Source organism: Panicum virgatum, chromosome 5K, assembly GCF_016808335.1.
Source record: "Panicum virgatum strain AP13 chromosome 5K, P.virgatum_v5, whole genome shotgun sequence".
Taxonomy (NCBI): domain Eukaryota; kingdom Viridiplantae; phylum Streptophyta; class Magnoliopsida; order Poales; family Poaceae; genus Panicum; species Panicum virgatum.
Genome location: NC_053140.1, coordinates 35,156,203 through 35,174,086, shown reverse-complemented (window position 1 = coordinate 35,174,086; position 17,884 = coordinate 35,156,203). Strand labels below are relative to the sequence as shown.

General features: G+C 42.2%; 1 protein-coding gene and 1 long non-coding RNA gene across 3 annotated transcripts; both read right to left on the bottom strand.

Annotated features, from left to right (window-relative positions):
- Nucleotides 1-10,589: 10,589 nt before the first annotated feature.
- On the bottom strand, nucleotides 10,590-15,155 carry LOC120709583. 2 transcript variants are annotated; one of them, XR_005689755.1, is made up of 3 exons: nucleotides 15,010-15,155; nucleotides 14,867-14,891; nucleotides 10,590-10,899 (listed from the first exon to the last, which is right to left on the bottom strand). It is a non-coding gene; the product is annotated as an uncharacterized LOC120709583 (long non-coding RNA). The 2 variants fall into 2 exon arrangements; XR_005689756.1 differs by having other exon boundaries at nucleotides 14,867-14,888.
- A 159-nt stretch (nucleotides 15,156-15,314) lies between these two features.
- LOC120709872 (UPF0481 protein At3g47200-like) lies at nucleotides 15,315-16,873 on the bottom strand. Its single transcript, XM_039995507.1, has 2 exons — nucleotides 15,908-16,873; nucleotides 15,315-15,341 (listed from the first exon to the last, which is right to left on the bottom strand). Exons 1-2 carry the CDS (start codon nucleotides 16,871-16,873, stop codon nucleotides 15,315-15,317), a joined length of 993 nt encoding a protein of 330 aa, XP_039851441.1.
- Nucleotides 16,874-17,884: the final 1,011 nt, after the last annotated feature.

The window sequence follows — 17,884 nt, the reverse complement described above, 5'->3', positions numbered from 1 at the left end:
TCTGAGTTTAGAAACAAAGACAACTTGAATATAAATAATTTCTTTCTCAGCTAGCCGTGTGTTACTACATACTGTATGCCGTAAACTACAACTAGATGCAAAGTTCAGACAAGTTTAGAAGAAGAGCGTGAATTTTCTGATATGATGCAAATTTCAGACAAGATCAGACAATTAGATGCACATTTACTCTTACACAATACATTTCACAATATGCAATTCATCGATTATAACGACCATTTCATTGCTTGATTCAAGCATGAGCAAGGATAATGTAACGTGTGTGCCGTGAACAACTCTTTACTAAAAAAGAGTACAACTACAGTCGAATATATTGGAACTGCGCGACCATTCTTTTTCAACGTACGGCGTCTAGAAAAATTTCGATATTTGACATCGAATTCGCACGCCTCATTTTTTTACATACAATTTACAAGCCTTTAGAAATATAACACTCCACACGCAAATTCTTTCGATTTGGGGGATTTTCTGTTCTTTTCTCGATTTCTCTCTTTTTTTCGTTTTAAGTTTACAGCCCAAGTGAATAGACAATTTTGCCCCTAACCATATCCATCTGTATCGTTCCACTTCATCGCCATCCCCACCTCTTCGTCTTCGTCTCCACCTCCGCTTCCATGTCATCCTGTCCGTCGGACCCGCCGTCGTGGGCACGGCAGCGACACGGCGGCGCTTCGTTTTCGTCTCCACATCTTTGTCTTCGGCTCCACCTCGGCCTCCCATCGTCCCCCGCGCTGGCCCCGCCGCCGCGGGCACAGCGGTGGCACGGCGGCAATGACACTTCGTCTGTATCTCCACCTCTGCCTCCCCGTCATCATGTGCATTGGCCCCGTGGTGGCGGCGCCAGACCAATGGCTGCACGACGGAGCCCACGTGGCCAGCACCGCCTTAGCCGGAGCAGCCATCCCAGCCGACCATGGTACGTAGGAGCCACCACCAAGGCTGACGTGTCATAGCCAAGGTTTTAAATATCCTGCTAAGGTCCTTCAGGGTTACCTTTTCAAAGGCTAAGAAAATGCTATATCCGGCTATAGTCTTAGCTAACCCATTTAGCTGTTTTGCAAATCAAGTTCACAGTTTCAGAATATTCAGTACATCATCAATTCATCATGTAGAGAAACAACATAGGACTTCAACTTCAACTTCATGCTTTCACAAATCTAACACAAAGTTCAGATGATGCAACAACCATAAGTCTAACACAAACGACAGACCGACGAAGAAATGAGTTCACAATTTAGCGGGCCAAGAGATGGTAATTTAGCTGATTTAGCTGGCTATAGCGGGTTATTAGCGGGCTATCCTGCTTAGCGCCGAATGGACCTTCTCCTAGCGTTTATGCTCCCAAAAGGCTAAATCCGGCTATAGCGGCAGCTATAGTCGGTTATTTAAAACCTTAGTCATAGCCCACGCGGAGTGATGGGATGCCGTCGAGGCCATGGCGGGTGCAGCCGCCTCGCCCGGCCATTGCACAGGGAAAGAGAGATGGAGAGGGAGAGAGGGGAAGGGGAGAGGGCGAGATTGCTGTTGTCTATCCCATTGCCGCTAGTAGCCACTTGCTCGCCGCCGTTGTGCCCTCCTGCTCTTTGGCCCTGCCGCCACCACATCGACCACGAGCCCACCCCCAGTGAATGAGAACGACGCCCTACTCCTGAACTCCTGCTCGCCGCTGTGGCCGAGGCCGAGGTCGTCGCCGTCCAGCCTGGAGTTGTGGCGGGCGGTGGCGCTCCCATCCCGAGAGAGGAGAGACTCAAGAAGAGAGGGGCAAAATGAGTAATTTAAGTGCCATATAAAATGAAAAAAAATCAAAAAAAGAAGGAGACACTACTAGAAAACGGGCCTTGGGCACCGGCTGAGAAAGGCCAAAGGCACCGGTTTCCCAACCAGTGCCCCGCAACCGCGACCATTGGCCTCTACTTAAGACACCGGGTTTTTCAACCGGTGCCTTAGGCTTCCATTGGTACCGGTTGGAAATACCAGCCGGTACCAAAGAGGCGACGCTGACGTAAGGTGGCAGCCCCTTTGGTACCGGTTGGTATTTCCAACCGGTACCAATGACCTTTTCCCTTTTTTCCCAAATCCAGTTTTGTTTGTTATATTTATTACTGTTTATTCTTTTATAATTGCTAAACACACTCAAGCTCTACAGTACTCTACGTTCATTGGTTGTTCGTGTTCGTTTTCAGAGAATATTTGAAACTAACTAAAAGTGAAATGCGAGCATATAATTAAGCTAATTAGATGAACTAATATATTTACAAATTTACAAACATCAAGGCATAATATTTAAAAATATTTACAAATGTACAAGTCATGTTAGCCGTCCAACTACTAGTCCCCTCAGGATGTCGATGGAAGTCCTGGTAGAACTCGCCTCTAGGATCCAAGATCTCGTTCAAAATGAATCCGGCGAGCTGCTCGCACACGGCGTTGATCCGATCAGTAGAGTAACATTCATCCCCCATTTGAGACATCTATCATTTAGGAAAAAAGCATTAACATTATGTGTGTTAGTACAATTATGAAAATATACTAGTGAACGGTTTGGACGTACTATCGTTTCTTCATCAGTAGCCTTCCCGCATGGAGTCATGATGTGTAAGTAGTCGCATACGTAGTACCCGCACCAATCAGTTCCTTGTTGTTGTCTCGCACACTTAAGGAGAAATAAATAAATTACTCAATTTAGAACAATTTGGGATTATATACTTAACTAGACAAATCTTTATGAATGAACATACCGGATAATCCATGTTAACGTTCAGTTCGGGCCTCCATTGACCACGTCCTTTGTTATTTTTCACAATTTTTTTCCAAACCCTGCGCTCAAAGTTAAGTTTGATATTCAGGAATTGTTATTAACAGAAAAAGAATTTGATTGTGCAAACTGAACTTACCTGTTCAAGGGGTCTATGATATGTTGGATTGCGGACTTTGGATTTCTCATTGAGTCAAAGACTATAAGATTGCCGGTCTCTACGGAAAGTATGAGTAAAATACAATGATAACTGCATATATAGATAGGATATATACATAAATGTATTAGACAACTTAGTATTTATTTAGTAATATAACAGAGGATTGAGTCGACCAAGTCTTACCCAAAGTTGTATGGTATGAATATATAGGATTTGTAATTTTGCCTAGTCAACGCATCGTACATGTTTTGGCACGTTTCCTTGTAACTTTCGTTGATCAATTTCTGGTTGAATAGCAAAGGAGACATGAAGCCGATCTGATGGTGCCATCCATGTTTTCGGCTTCTTTGGATCTCCTGTCTAAACGATGCAATAGAAATTTTATAATGCACACATATAATTATGTTCTTCTTAACAAAAAGTATTAGTGTAGAGGTAAGTGATACTTACAAAACCCAAATGGTGATGATAGAGGCATCGAGGGCTTGTCGATGGTAAATGTGATATAAATTTTGGAAGTACACCCAGAAGTCGTCCTCCCCGCGGAAGAAATCATGGTCACGATACTTGACTCCAAACATTTTCCCTTCGTCTTTCGCCATTCTCAGGTACCATCTATGCAAATTGAACATCTGCGTGCCTAGACTTTTCTCCTCTTCCTCAGTGACAAAAGGTTTTCCATGCTGGAATGGAGTAATAGTGCGAGCGACAGGGATTTTTGCCTCCACATGACCCGTTGCCACCTCTAGCGTTAATCCAGTTTCAGAAAGAAATATTGTGGCCTGTAGGTCCGCCTGGAGTTGTACGTCCGTCGGGTGTAGGAGTGGCAACCCTGGCACCCGGAGGGGTTCGAGTTCTTTTTGTTGTGTGCCAAGCTGAGGAATGGTCTTGCCACATTTTTTCTTCAGATTTCTCACCTTGTGTGCCTTTGTCAGAGTACGATCATAGTCCGAGGGTAAACTTTTCGGTTTTGGTGGGTTGTCTAGGTTTGTGAGAAGCTTTTTCCCTAGTTCTAGAGGTACCTTTTCCCTCGGAAGGGGGACTTTAGGCTTCAATTGTTCTTTTATATATCGAGCAATCTCCTCTTCCAACTCCTCAGCGGTTTTCTCGTAGGTTAATTGTCTTTCGACCGTTTTCTGCTTCTTCTTTGAGGGTCCAGCCGCTGGGAGGGATGCTGTCTTTTTCTTTCCCTTTTCTGGTGTAGGAGGAGTTGGAGTACTTGTGACCCTTTGCGCCGGCGGAGCACAATAATAAATCATTTAAATGTACAATAATTTTAATTACTACATAATAAATCATTTAGGTGCATAACTAATTATTTTAATTACATAATAAATCAAATAATTGCATAATAAATTATTTAAATGCAAAATAATTCTAAATACTACCTGATAAATCATTTAGGTGCATAACTAATTATTTTAATTGCATAATAAATCAAATAATGGCATAATAAATCATTTAATTGTCCAATAAATCAATTCATTGCATAAGAAATCTAATAATGTTCACAGAAAATATTACAAGACATAATCATTCAACTAAGGGAATATTAACGATGGTTCGCTTTACAATCGTCCCTTCATTATGATCATGACGTGCGTACGGAGCCTCCTCTTCGGCTAAAAGAATACTTGTGTCAACCTCCACTGCGAACGGAATCATATCTTCAACCTTATTGTATTCTTCTTCATCTGTGACATCGTCGACTCCCACAATTTTTCTTTTTCCTGCCAGAACAATATGGCGCTTTGCCTCATCTCCGGCACCTACAAAACTTGATTTATTCCTGGACTTGTCCTTTCTCGTTTTGCTAGACATGTCCTGCACATAGAAAACTTGAGTGACATCTTTAGCTAGGACGAATGGTTCGTCTCGATAGCCAAGCTCTTTGAAGTCTACCGTTGCCATTCCGTACTCGTCGATATTGACACCTTTTCCTGTGAGTTTAACCCATTGACAACGAAATAGAGGTATCTTCAACGGCCCATAGTCGAGTTCCCAGATCTCTTCAATGTAACCAAAATATGAGTTCGTTTGGCCACTAGAGTCGGTGGCATCTATACGGACACCACTATTTTGATTGGTGCTCTTGTTATCTTGGGCTCTTGTATAAAATGTGTAACCATTAATTTCATATCCTTGGTACATCATGATTGAATTTGCCGGACCCCTGGCCAGCCAAGCTAGCTGCTCATGAATTTGATCGTTGGCCATGACTTCCTTCTGCAACCAGGTGGCGAATGTATCGTTATGATGTTTTGTAATCCATGTCTCAGACTTCAAAGGGTATATACTTCGCACAATTTGCATGTGCTCCTCCATGTATGGAGCCACCAAGGCTGATTGTTGCAGAACTGTGAGATGTGCTTTGCTCAACGTGGCATGATCTGTGGCATTTACTGATTTTCTTCCAAGTGTGCCCTTTCCAATCAGCCGCGCCCTCATGACGTGATACTGGAATCCCAATTGGGCAGAGTTCTTCCACATAGTCAACACAAAATTCAATGACCTCCTCTGTGACGTAACCCTTCGCAATGCTTCCTTCTGGACGAGCCCGATTACGAACGTATTTCTTTAGTACTGCAAAGTATCGTTCAAAAGGGAACATATTATGAAGGAAACAGGACCGAGAATATCAATCTCTTTGACCAGGTGAACTAGAAGATGCGTCATAATATTGAAGAATGATGGAGGAAGTATCATTTCAAGACTGACTAAACTTTGGACAACATCCTCTTGTAGCCTGCTTAAACTCGATGGATCGATTGCCTACTGAGAAATTGTGTTGAGAAATGCGTATAGCTTTATGATTGTTGCTCGAACATTAGCTAGTAGAATACCTCTAAGTGCAATTGGAATCAATTACATCATCAACACGTGACAGTCATGTGACTTTACGTGTGAGAGTTTCTTCTCTTTCAAGTTCAGTAGCCTCTTTATATTCGAAGAGTAGCCTGATGGGACCTTGATACTGTTCAAACAGTCGAACATACTTCGCTTCTTTTCCTTACTAAGAGTGTAGCACGCAGGACCTAGATAATGACGTCATTTATCCCTTTTTTTCTGGATGTAGGGCGGCCCGTTGTTTCATACGTTGAAGATCTTGCCGCGCTTCCAATGTATCCTTTGCCTTACTGTAGACACCAAGGAAACCTAGAAGGTTCACACAAAGATTTTTTGTTAGGTGCATCACATCAATTGCGTGGCGGACGTCTAAGACTTCCCAATAAGGTAACTCCAAAAAAATACTCTTCTTTTTCCACATAGGTGCACGTCCGTCATCACTCTGCACTGATTTGCTGTTGGGTCCTTTTCCGAATACTACTTTTATATCTTTGACCATTTCAAACACCATTTTCCCACAACGGTGCCTAGGCTTGATACGATGATCTGCCTTTTCCATCGTAGTGAGCATGCCTCCTCCTTAATGGGTGCTTGATCGGAAGAAATCGACGATGACCCATATACACGATCTTCCTACAGTGCTTGAGGTACATGCTGTCGGTTTTTTCTAAACAATGGGTGCATGCCCTATAACCCTTATTGTATTGTCCGGAGAGGTTACTTAGTGCTGGCCAATCGTTGGTGGTTACGAAAAGCAATGCACGCAGGTTAAAATGATCCTCTGTATGCGCATCGCACATACGAACACCCTCATCTTTCCACAACAATAGAAGATCCTCAATCAGTGGTTTCATATACATATCTATATCGTTACCGGGTTGCTTCGGGCCGGGGATAAGCACCGGCATCATAATGAATTTCTGCTTCATACACAACCAGAGAGGAAGGTTATATATACAGAGTGTCACAGGCCAGGTACTATGACCACTGCTCTGCTCACCGAAAAGATTCATGCCATCCGTACTTAAGCCGAACCTTATATTCCTCGCTTCATTTGCAAATGTTGGGAATGTTCTGTCCATTTTTCTCCACTGCGACCCATCAGCGCGGTGTCTCAACATATTATCTTGCTTACATTCTTCTTTGTGCCATCGCATCAATTTAGCATTCGTTTTGTTCATGAACAAACGTTTCAAACGTGGTATTAGAGAAAAATACCACATCACCTTGGCAGGCACCCTCTTCTTGACACGCATCCCCTCAACGTCGCCTGGATCATCTCGAGGGATCTTATACCGGCATGCGTTGCATACAGGGCATGAATCCAAATTTTCATACTCACCTCGATATAGGATGCAGTCATTAGGACAAGCATGTATCTTCTGTGCCTCTAATCCTAAAGAACAAACAACTTTTTTTTGCCTCGTATGTTGTCTCCGGCAAGGTGTTACCCTCAGGGAGTAAGTTTTTTATAAGTTTCAGCAACTCCTCGAATCCCTTGTCAGACAAACCATTTGATGCCTTCCATTGCAACAATTCCAATGTAGTACCCAACTTCTTTTGGTCTTGTTTGCAATCAGGGTAAAACAATGTTCTGTAGTCCTCCAACATACGCTTCAGATTTCTCAATTCCTTTTCTGTTTCGCAACCTTCCTCAGCTTCGCGCAGCATCTGACCAAGATCATCTTCTACAACGTATCCTTCAGTATCTTCTTCAGGCTCACCCATTGCAGTGTCGTCGAAAAAGGAATTATAATTGGCTGCAAAGTCAGGAATCCTGTCCTCTTCTTCTACATTATTATCCAGCACAATTCCTCTTTCGCCATGCTTGGTCTAAACATAGTAGTTCGGCATGAAACCACTATTGAACAAGTGACTATGGATGGTTCTTGATGATGAGTAATCCTTCTCATTCTTACAGAATTTGCATGGACAACGAACGAAACCGCCATACTTGTGTTTCTCGGCCGCTTCTATGAATTCATGCACGCCATCAATGAACTCCTTTAAAACGTCGATCGGCCATGTACATCCATTGCCGACTCATCTAGATCCACAATACATTTATATACATCATTGTAGTGTACAAATAGTTCATTCATACTATAATAAATTTGAATTCAAATATATAATTGATAATGCATATAACTATAATAAATAGATACTATTCACTTATCAAATAAATTAAATGATAACTGCTTCTAAACACCAATTGCTAAGTTATGGAGAAAAATAACTAACTTTTTTTGGAAAAAAAAACAAAAATTCGCCTCCCCTCCCCTCACTCAGCTGTCATGAACAGTGAGTTCAAGACAGTTTGGAGGGGGGAGGGGTTGGGGTATTTATAGGCGTGGCTCAAAGGCATCGGTTGGTGCTCAACAACCGGTGCCAAACAAAAGGCATAGACACCGGTTGATGTTACCAACCGGTGCCTTTGTTGTGGGCACGTGGCGGCACCGGGCCATGGCAAAACCCGGTGCCATTGTCCACCCTTTAGGCACCGGTTGGTTCCACCAACCGGTACCTATCCCTCCTTGTTCTTTTGGTACCGGTTGGTGGCACTAACCGGTGTCTATATTGGGGTTTTGGTATCGGGTGATGCTTTAACCCGGTACCAAACCCCTTACCTTTGATCGCCGCTGGCCAAAGGTACCAGCTGCTTTTGCAGCCGGTATTGATGCGTGGCATTAGTACCGGTTGCAACAGCAGCTGGTACCTTTGGCCAGGACCTTTGGTCTGTTTTCTAGTAGGAAAAATCCTCCAATCGGAACAATTCGCACACTCGATATCATATTTCGAAAAGCTCGTGAACTGGATGTCAAAAGAAATAAAACGCACGTATTTGATGCCAAATATCGGATTTCTCCGGCGTCTGGGTTGTAGTCAGGGCAACAACGATCCCGCGGCGATGAAGAAAATGGCTGACCACGGGTGCCCCGAAGTAGTTGCGCCTGAGCCTGAGCGCAATATGCACGCACGTGGTGGTACTGGTACAGCCCGGCGAAGACCTGCCGCTCGTATTTCACGGCACCGCCGTTGCCCAGGTGGCTGAAGACCCGAGCCGCTTCCTCGTTTGTCCGGCAGGCAGCTGCAGATTGCCCTGGCTGCCACGAACGCGATCAGGTTCGCGAGTCCTTGTCATGTTATAAATCGCCATGGCACTGTGGCATGTATCTCCCACTCCCACCCATCACGCCTCTGCGGCGGTTGAACGCCGCCATGTGGTACATACATGTCTCGCGCCGAGCTCCGCCACACGGATGTCGCGCCTGCCGCGCTCATCTCGTTGGCTGGGATCCGAGAGCCGCACGAGGCGACGAGGATCTATTTTTACTACGAGTAGCTAGGTGAGCCAGCTAGCATGAATGTAGCTTCCTATACTTTTTTATTCAATTGTTGGCACACTTTTTGATTCGAAGTATGTTCATAGTAATAATAGATGGCCCTTTTTTTGTCATTTGTGTGGCTCGCTATTCATATTAAGGGATATACTGTCATCTTAGATTTACATATAAAATTAATTCAAAAATCCAAATTTACATTTGCTCGCTATCTCACTTCCTCGCGATCGATCCAATTGCACTCCACCTCACCACGTGCGTGGGCTTCACTAATTTCCTTTCCGTGTGGCCCCCTCTCACCTCATTCGGTCATTCCACGTCCACTCGTTTTTCTCCCTTTTACTGTGTTAGTCTCTCAAATCTAGGTCGAGGTCAATGCGAAGGCCACCCAGCTATACGACTACGAGCGGCGGTTGCGGCGTGATGGAGGCGCAGCCCCTTGCCTGCCTAGGGGTGGTAATGGGCCATGGCCCTAGTGGCCTCTTCACAATCCAATATGGTCTTTAAAATTTTTAGTTCAAAAATACATATGTTTAGAGCCCGACCCTTTTAGGGCCCGATCCTTAGATTTTCTAGTTCAAAATGTTGGGCCCTTTACCACCCCTACGCCTGCCTAGAGGGGGCTCGAGCTGCGCTCCAACATGAACGGCCCTCCGCTCCAACATGAACGGCCGATGGGTGGCGGCGCAGCGCCTTGCCGCTTGGAGGGCGCTGGGATGCAGCTCGAGCTTTGCCGATGCGCGTGACCTTCGGTGGCGGCGCGGGCTGTCGCAAGCTCGCCGCCGGAAGGCGGATCGGGGCAGAGCCTGATACGCGCGGCCGTCGGAAGCAACTGGAGCTCACGGCGGTTCGTGACCCAGTTTTTTTTTTTTTGGTCCTTCTTTTGATTTTTTTTATGTACAACAAATTTAGTGCACAATTTTTGCTAGACATTATTTAGAACCATCTTAGATAAAATTAACTAACTCGTAATAATTAGCTGGTGGATCCAAATAGCCATATATGGTTTGAGGAAGCTTAACTATTTGAAATATTTTCCATATATTTTCTGTATAGTACGCATAAGTATTAGGGAGTGTCTCCAGGTCAGGTCAATCGTTTGATATTTAAGATATCTCTCAATCACCGGTTATTACCGTTGATTTCTCATCATACAAATGTAACCCCCAACCCGCACTTACTGTTTATGCTTATCAGGCCCGCGTTTACTGTTTGTGCTAATTTAAAAAATTATCAGGCGCGCTTGTTGTAGTTGAATCCCGTTAGCGCTTGTCTGTTTTCCTAGTTGTCCTGTTGTGTAGAGCCTAAAAATAAGACCCGTATTGTCTCGTGATCTGTTGTCCTGTTGTTTCAAGCCCAAAAGCAAGGCCTTATTTTTGGGAGTCAAACTTGTAATGTGCTTATCTTCAGTCATTACACAGGTTAGCGGTTCTGGACCTGCATAACATTTTGGGCTGCTCTGGATCGGTTAGCAGCTCTATGGACCAAACTTTAACTGCAAAAATGGCCCAATGACACCAGTTGTATATATGTTACATTTTCAAATTTGGATGAAGGGAACAGCTAGCTCACTATATATTCAAAATTTACACCCATTTCACATATTGAAAACATGCAATATATGCAACAGAATCTATTTGAACATATATGTGCCCAATATTTTACTTAAACTACTACAGAATTTTAACCTATTTTGGGCAATTTCGCACAAAACAAAAGGAGTTGCGTCCACTTGAACTCGATGGCTGGAACAACACCCCCACCCGAATTCGGGTCAACTGTTCCTCAGTAGAAATTGAAAAGTAAGCAGTTAGAAAATAATTCTATCACAATACCAAATAAGCAAGTTTCTACTCCAAAAAGATATTAGGAAATTATAACAATATAACAACCAAACAAATTTATACAAAAAATTATAAAAAGAACACAAAAAAGTTACACTGCTACATAGGTGTAAAATCTAGTAAATATTAGTGATTTGGTATTTAAAATTAGTCTTTTATTTAATCGTGTACCACACACTAGTCTTGCTTATATGTCGTCTCATGCATTACTCCAAGGGCTATTGTCCTAACTGGCAATCCATTGGAGATGACCGCAATATTGAGCAATACTTTGCACATGTGTCAAGGTTTTTGCAACCTGTAGCTAACGAAGTCAAAATAAAAAAAAATAGCTTAAGAACAAAAACTGTTGAACTCCCCATCCGTCCCTAATTCCTATCAACCACCTATATGTACAAACCTAGGCAGCTTCAGATTGCAATACAATCACTAGAAAGAACTGACAACTGAGGCAAGAAGAAGGAGACTTACTGCATAAGCCCCGTGCAAAGTCAGCATTTAAATTTTTTTATCAATTGTTGCTATGAAAGGGAGGGTTAGTAATGACACTTGAAAGACAGAATCTGCATCTTCAAGCAATCTACTCTATTGGAATTATACAATAAGCAACAAGTGTTCCTAGGTCCATCTTGGCATAACATGAATGTACATAGAAAATGAGAATCTAGTACAAATTAAACCAAGAGACAAAATAAATTATTTTGGTACATTAAATTGGAAAAGGCACGAGCTTTGTGACATACTTATATATTATCTTTTAAGTTTTCAAGCGGTACATGGGCTAAAACCTTATGAGAAGCTATGAATTGAAGCCAAAAAAATAAACATATCAACAAAAAATGACAACTGTGTTTAAAATCTACCGATGAAAATAACATTAACATGTAGGTAACATGGGCTCTTCTGGTATGTACTACAAATTAAACTATATTGCACAGCCATGTTGATATATTGGGCAAATGATATCTACATATGACCAAATATTGTAATGAAAAAGAATAAATTAGGTCGTAAAATTGGTTATTTCAACCATAGAGGCACAAAAAAATTAAAAACAATTCTATTGAAAAGTATTACATATATATTTATCTGAATGGTCTTTTGAATAAGCTAAGAAGAAAAGAATCAAGATTGAAACCAGTGGTTGACAGATTTGGAAACACAAAGAACATGATAGATCAATGAACAAACACAGATATGTAACTTTACTAGACCAAATAATTAAGACATGTATAATCAACTATGTGCCGAAAAATTACACAGGAGGCATATGGAAGTTACACAGAACTTTTCTAGCTGTAATTTTTTAGAATGACCATGCAAGTTTTTAGGTTATAATAATAATCAAAATTTTTGCCCATAGACCAAAAAAACAAACTTGTTTTGAAAATCAACAAGTCATGTTTTGCTAAATAAGGGCTCACTAAAAAGCATGAACCTAACATACAAGGACATCTTGAAAAAAGAAAGCAATACAACCCAATGAATTTTTCAGAAAATATAATCACAACAAATAACCTTTATTACATTCCTCCAAGGTTCTTCAAATTGGGCATAAAATCAATCCTATAGGCAGCAAAAATTTACTATGTCGGACAAATAAAATTAAACTATGCAGAATAGGAATTATATATTTAAACTACTAGATGGAGCACACAAATGGGGTTGGGAAAAGTCACTATTTAATACAACACTGAAAAATTACCAGTACTATGTATAAATTCCATTGGAATCAAATCTTAAAATTTTCATGTAAATCAAAGAAAGTTACAGATTTTATTATAAATGTAAAATACTGGTGCTAGATGATCTAACACTATGGTATCATACATGTGTCCTAGCTGATTAAATTATCAAACAGTGAAACAAAATACACCGTAACAAAAAATGATGGAAATGATGTCAATGAGCACATACAAAAATTCCTCCCATAATACATAAATTTTCTTAGTATTTTTTGCCAACTATATTATACAAATAAGAAAAATTTATAGGTAAAATTTTTGAACAAACAAAAATTTACATTGTTTTTTGACATTCTTCATGGGCCTAGTTATTTTTTGATATTAGCTTCCTAACAGATACACACACCTAAAAACACAAAAGCTAGGCCCATGAAGAATGGTTGCAATGTGTTGGATGGCAAACTAATTGATAACTGTGGTCGCAAACAGTTAAAACAGACATATTTCAAACATGGTCGCAAAAAACAATTTAAGATAACTGTGAAGCTGTACATATACATTCGGACAAAATCTATAGAAAAGAATCAATGCTAGCAACCCTTGCAATAGTAAAAAAAGACATATTAGACTTGTTTGACAGAATTAATTGCAAGGTTTTTTTGGCTGCTATGCTAAAAACAAACAGAAATGGTATCTCCCCCCCCTCTTTTCCTCCCTCCCTCCCTCCTCAAAGACATATACATGTTTAAAAAGTAATTATTTGATCTATTTCTGATGTTATTCATTCTCATTTTTGTAATTTCCCGAAGAACTACTTCAAAAGTACTCAGGGGATACATAATAATTAAATCATTCCATTTATACCCAAGAGAAGGGTATTCTGACAGTATAATTCTCCAAATTCTCATAAAACATAGCTAGCAGTTCAACTAGCAATTTACAAGAATAATATAAGGGCAAAAGGAAAAGGTAGACAATTATAGGTGATGTTTGCATATACCGTGTCGTACATTAGATTTGTAGATCACTTTAAACCAGTTTTCAGCATGTAAATATTATGGGGAAACCCACAGATCCATTCAAAAGCTTTTACTAGGCTCTACGCTTGTGCTTAAAATATGGGCACACTTGAGGGTTTACATCTACATAATCTCAATGAAATATGGCCTAGGAGTTGGGAGTCATTGAGAATCGACCGGTAGATCCTCAAGTGTCAATCCTTTAAGAGTCAAAAAGGATAAGTTCTATTGCAACACTAAAAGTTTGAGGTACAATCTGTACTCAGTTTATAGATGAATTTCAATTGCAATCAACTAAAAAAGCAAGGGGGCGCATTGACATTACAATTTTATAGTATTTACAAATCAAGCATCATTGCAAGACAGATCCCTTTCACAACCATCCAGTGGTGAAGAAGACCCTTCAAGACATGTCGACTCACCCCTCCCTCCCTATTATCAACTAGGTAGTAGGTACCGTAAACAAAGCAACGTAACATATATCGGCCATAATTTTGAAAATTAAAAGTTAACAAACCACAAAATGAAGCTAGTGGAAGACAAAAAATCCAACTGGAATTAGACAAAAACTGAACACTGTAATGACAAACTCACAAAGTTAATTGACTGCCTATCTCATTAGTACTAATTAGTACTCATTGTAGCACAGCTAACAGAGCTCTAGCTTAACAAGACTAATTTGACAGGGCTAATCAAATTATGACATGTTCAACAGAAAGATGACCACATGAAACAAGGATTGGGATTTCACGCAGTATGGCAGTATCAAGATATAAACTATAGATTAATTTTACATGGAGCATGATGCAAAAATAGACAGACATGCAGCATAGTGCTTTGAAAGAATAAAGACAAAACCTATTTCTCTATTGATTACTGAAGAAACAGCTACCTCTACCAAAACCATGTGTCGTACAAAAGCATATACAAATCCTATCGCTCTGTTGATTATTGAAGCAAAAGCTAGCTCGTATCTCCATCTGATCCGTTCCACAACCATGCAGTACCCACCGTACCCACCATTGAACACCCAAAAAAGGGCCACAGCTATGGGCAGCGCACTGCTCCCTCCCTTCGTGTGCCTCATTTTGTCATTTCTACCAAAGCAACTAAAAATTGAAAAAGAAAATCTAGCTAATCATGCAGCGGATTTGCCTATAGCAGAATCTAGTTAGGCAACAGGGAAATCATGGTTACCTCGAGGAGGGGGAGAGCTCTGCTGCTAGGGATCGACACAGATGCAAAATCAAACACAGAAAAGACCACATCAAACTCGAAAAATCTTGGGTACCTCCAGAGGAGGATCTAGATCGAAGATGCAAATGGGTAGACAAACACACCAGTGGTGGTGGATGGAGAGATGGCCGGTGGCACGGACGAAGAGATGGCCAACAGCGTAGACGAATCGCCCGGGGATCGCCGGCCGCCTCCCCACTGCTCCCAGCCCTGACCGGACGATACAAATGAGGTTGAAAAAAATGGGCGATACCCCCACAGCTAGAGAAACGGATCAGACAACCCAACGACTAAAAGCCACGGGATCCTTTAACGGGTAAGAGTGGATTTTCCAGGCCCGTTAAAACGTAGCTGGTATCGTAGCATACAACACGGACCTGGTTGGACGAATTTTCATAAAATACGATCGCTACCGTGCATCCCCGATCGGACGCATCTGCGCATCAATTGAGAGCTATGCAGAATATCAGTCAGTTGACGAGAAGCAAACCTGTAAGTATTATCATCTATGAGATAATTATGTATACCATTGAATTGCTAGACTTTGCTAGCAAAATTCGTCATAAAAATTTGTCTGTGACAATTTCAAAATAGCGTCATGTATTGAGCATCATAGATTAAATCGACCGATATTTTCTTCAAAATCGTCAATCTATGACGTTTTATAACCGTCGTAAAACACCCATAGACCCGTGCAAGTCCAGACCCAGCCCAGCCCAAACCCAACGTTTGTGACGAAATTAAACGTCACAAATGTTTGCCATATGGCAGCCAACAGGGCTAGTGAGGTGGATAATGATAACAACGTGACTGATGACATGGTCTGTGACAGACATGGCTGGTGACTTTGGACAAATATAAACGACTTACAACTTTAAACAAAGAGAATACAATACAGCATTGGAATTGACGAATCATTTTTGCAAGGGAAATATGGTGAAGTACGTCTGGGTGGCAGCCAGCGCAACAACAATCCCGGCGACAACAAAGGAAATGGCTGACCACGGGCTGCCGAAGTAGTCGCGCCTGAGCGCCGCCCGGCTCTTGGCCCTGCCGCGTCTGCTCGAAAGCCATCAGGTTCACGAGGAGCGGCCTCTTCATGTCGTCGATCACCACGGGGGGTATCTCCATCACGCCTCTGCGGCTGTCGAACGCCACGTCGTACATGTGCCGCGCCGAGCTCCGCCGCACGAAGCTCACCCCCGCTGCTCTCATCTCCGTGGCGCGCGGTATCGCCCTAGTGACCGCCGTTTTCTTCCTCCGGTCGCCATCGGCTGCTGTACATGCCTCCGGCGACCGGTTGGGCACGAAGCTCTCATGGTACAAGTGAAGGAGGTGGTGAATCTTGCAGTCGGCGGCAGGGCGCGCGACCGGATCCTCGTCGCTGATGTACTCGAGGAGAAGATTGATGAGGGACTCCTTACTACCTTGCGCGCCGGCGACGACGTCGTAGAGCCTCTCGACGACGAAGAACGGGATCTGGTTCTCCAGCAGGAGCAGGTCGGTGGCGATGAGCGTGAGGCCCCAGCCGACGTCGCAGAGCGGGTCGGGCTCCCTGGTGTGCCACTTGAAGAAGAACTCGAGGATGAAGCAGCCGTCGAGGAGGAGCATCCGAACGAAGTCGTCGGAGTCGGGGAAGGGGCGCTCGCTGTAGCAAGCGTGCGCCCGGGCTTCCAGCGACCGCATCTCCTCGACGAGGTCGGACGAGATGACGGCGGCGTTGCGGGACAGCAGGTCGTGGAGGTAGCGCCACTTGTGGTCCTCCATGGCGCGGAGGGCGGCAGCGCCATGGTAGTAAGGGCCGATGGACACCGTGCGCGGCTCGTAGGCGGTCGGGTTGCTCCCGCGGACGTAGGCGGGGACGCGGAAGATGGTGAAGGGCTGCGCCTTCCATTGCGGCGCCTGTGCTCGTAGGGTGCTCAGCGTCGCCTCCACTGAAGCTTCCAGCAACGCCACGCTCGCTGCCATACCGTCAGTAAAATGAAATAGTATGGTAGGAACAAGGCAGCTGGGTTGCAAATAAATCAAACAGCAATTTCAAGATCATGAAGGATGGATGTACGTTCCGTGGAAATTCTTTAGAAAAGTCAACACGTAGTATGCCGTTTCAGATGCTAGGCTGCACTGGTCTGGAATTCAAGAATCTCAACGCTTTGATAATAGTATAATAACTTGTCCTTTTCTTTTCTGCTTTCAAATGAAGTCATAATAAACTGGCAGCTACTATTTATTTGATCCTCTCCAAATAAACCTGCAACAACCTGGCCGGGTAATGCTAAGCACAATGCGTGTGGTGGTGGGCACGTAGCGACGTCTCCATTTTCTTGTAAGAAAAAGTCTGAATTACACCCTCAAATTATCGCAGAAATCCGATTTTCAACCTTCAACTACAAAACCAAATAACATAAGCCATCTAACTGTCGAAACCAGATAAATTTGGCCCTTGGGGTGGTTTTCAAGGTGGTTTTGTATTTTTAAAAATTAAAAAATTCTAATTAGATCTAAGAAAATCTAATTCATTTTAAATCAAAAAAATTTGAAACTGGTATCAAATTTTTTCTAAATTCAAAATGTAACCTATATATTATTGCTCTATTTGAATCTTGGTTATTCAAAAATAATAGACATAACTACAAGCAAACAAATATTATGAAAATAAAAAATGGATATGAATAACTGAAAAGTATCATGCCAATAGATAGGTTACACTTTTAGAAAAATTTTGATGCCCATTTGACATTTTTCTGATTTAAAATGAATCACTTTGATTTTTCTAGTTTAAAATTGATTATTTTTAATTCTCACAAAACAGAAAATCACCTTCAAAATCAACTAAGGGACTAAATTTGCTTTGTTTTAATAGTTGGATGACCTTTGTTATCCGATTTTGTAGTTGAAAGTTAAAAATCAAACTTTTGTGATAGTTCAAGAATGTAAACCGGACTTTTTCATTTAATATATTGCCACGTTCTTCTCCCT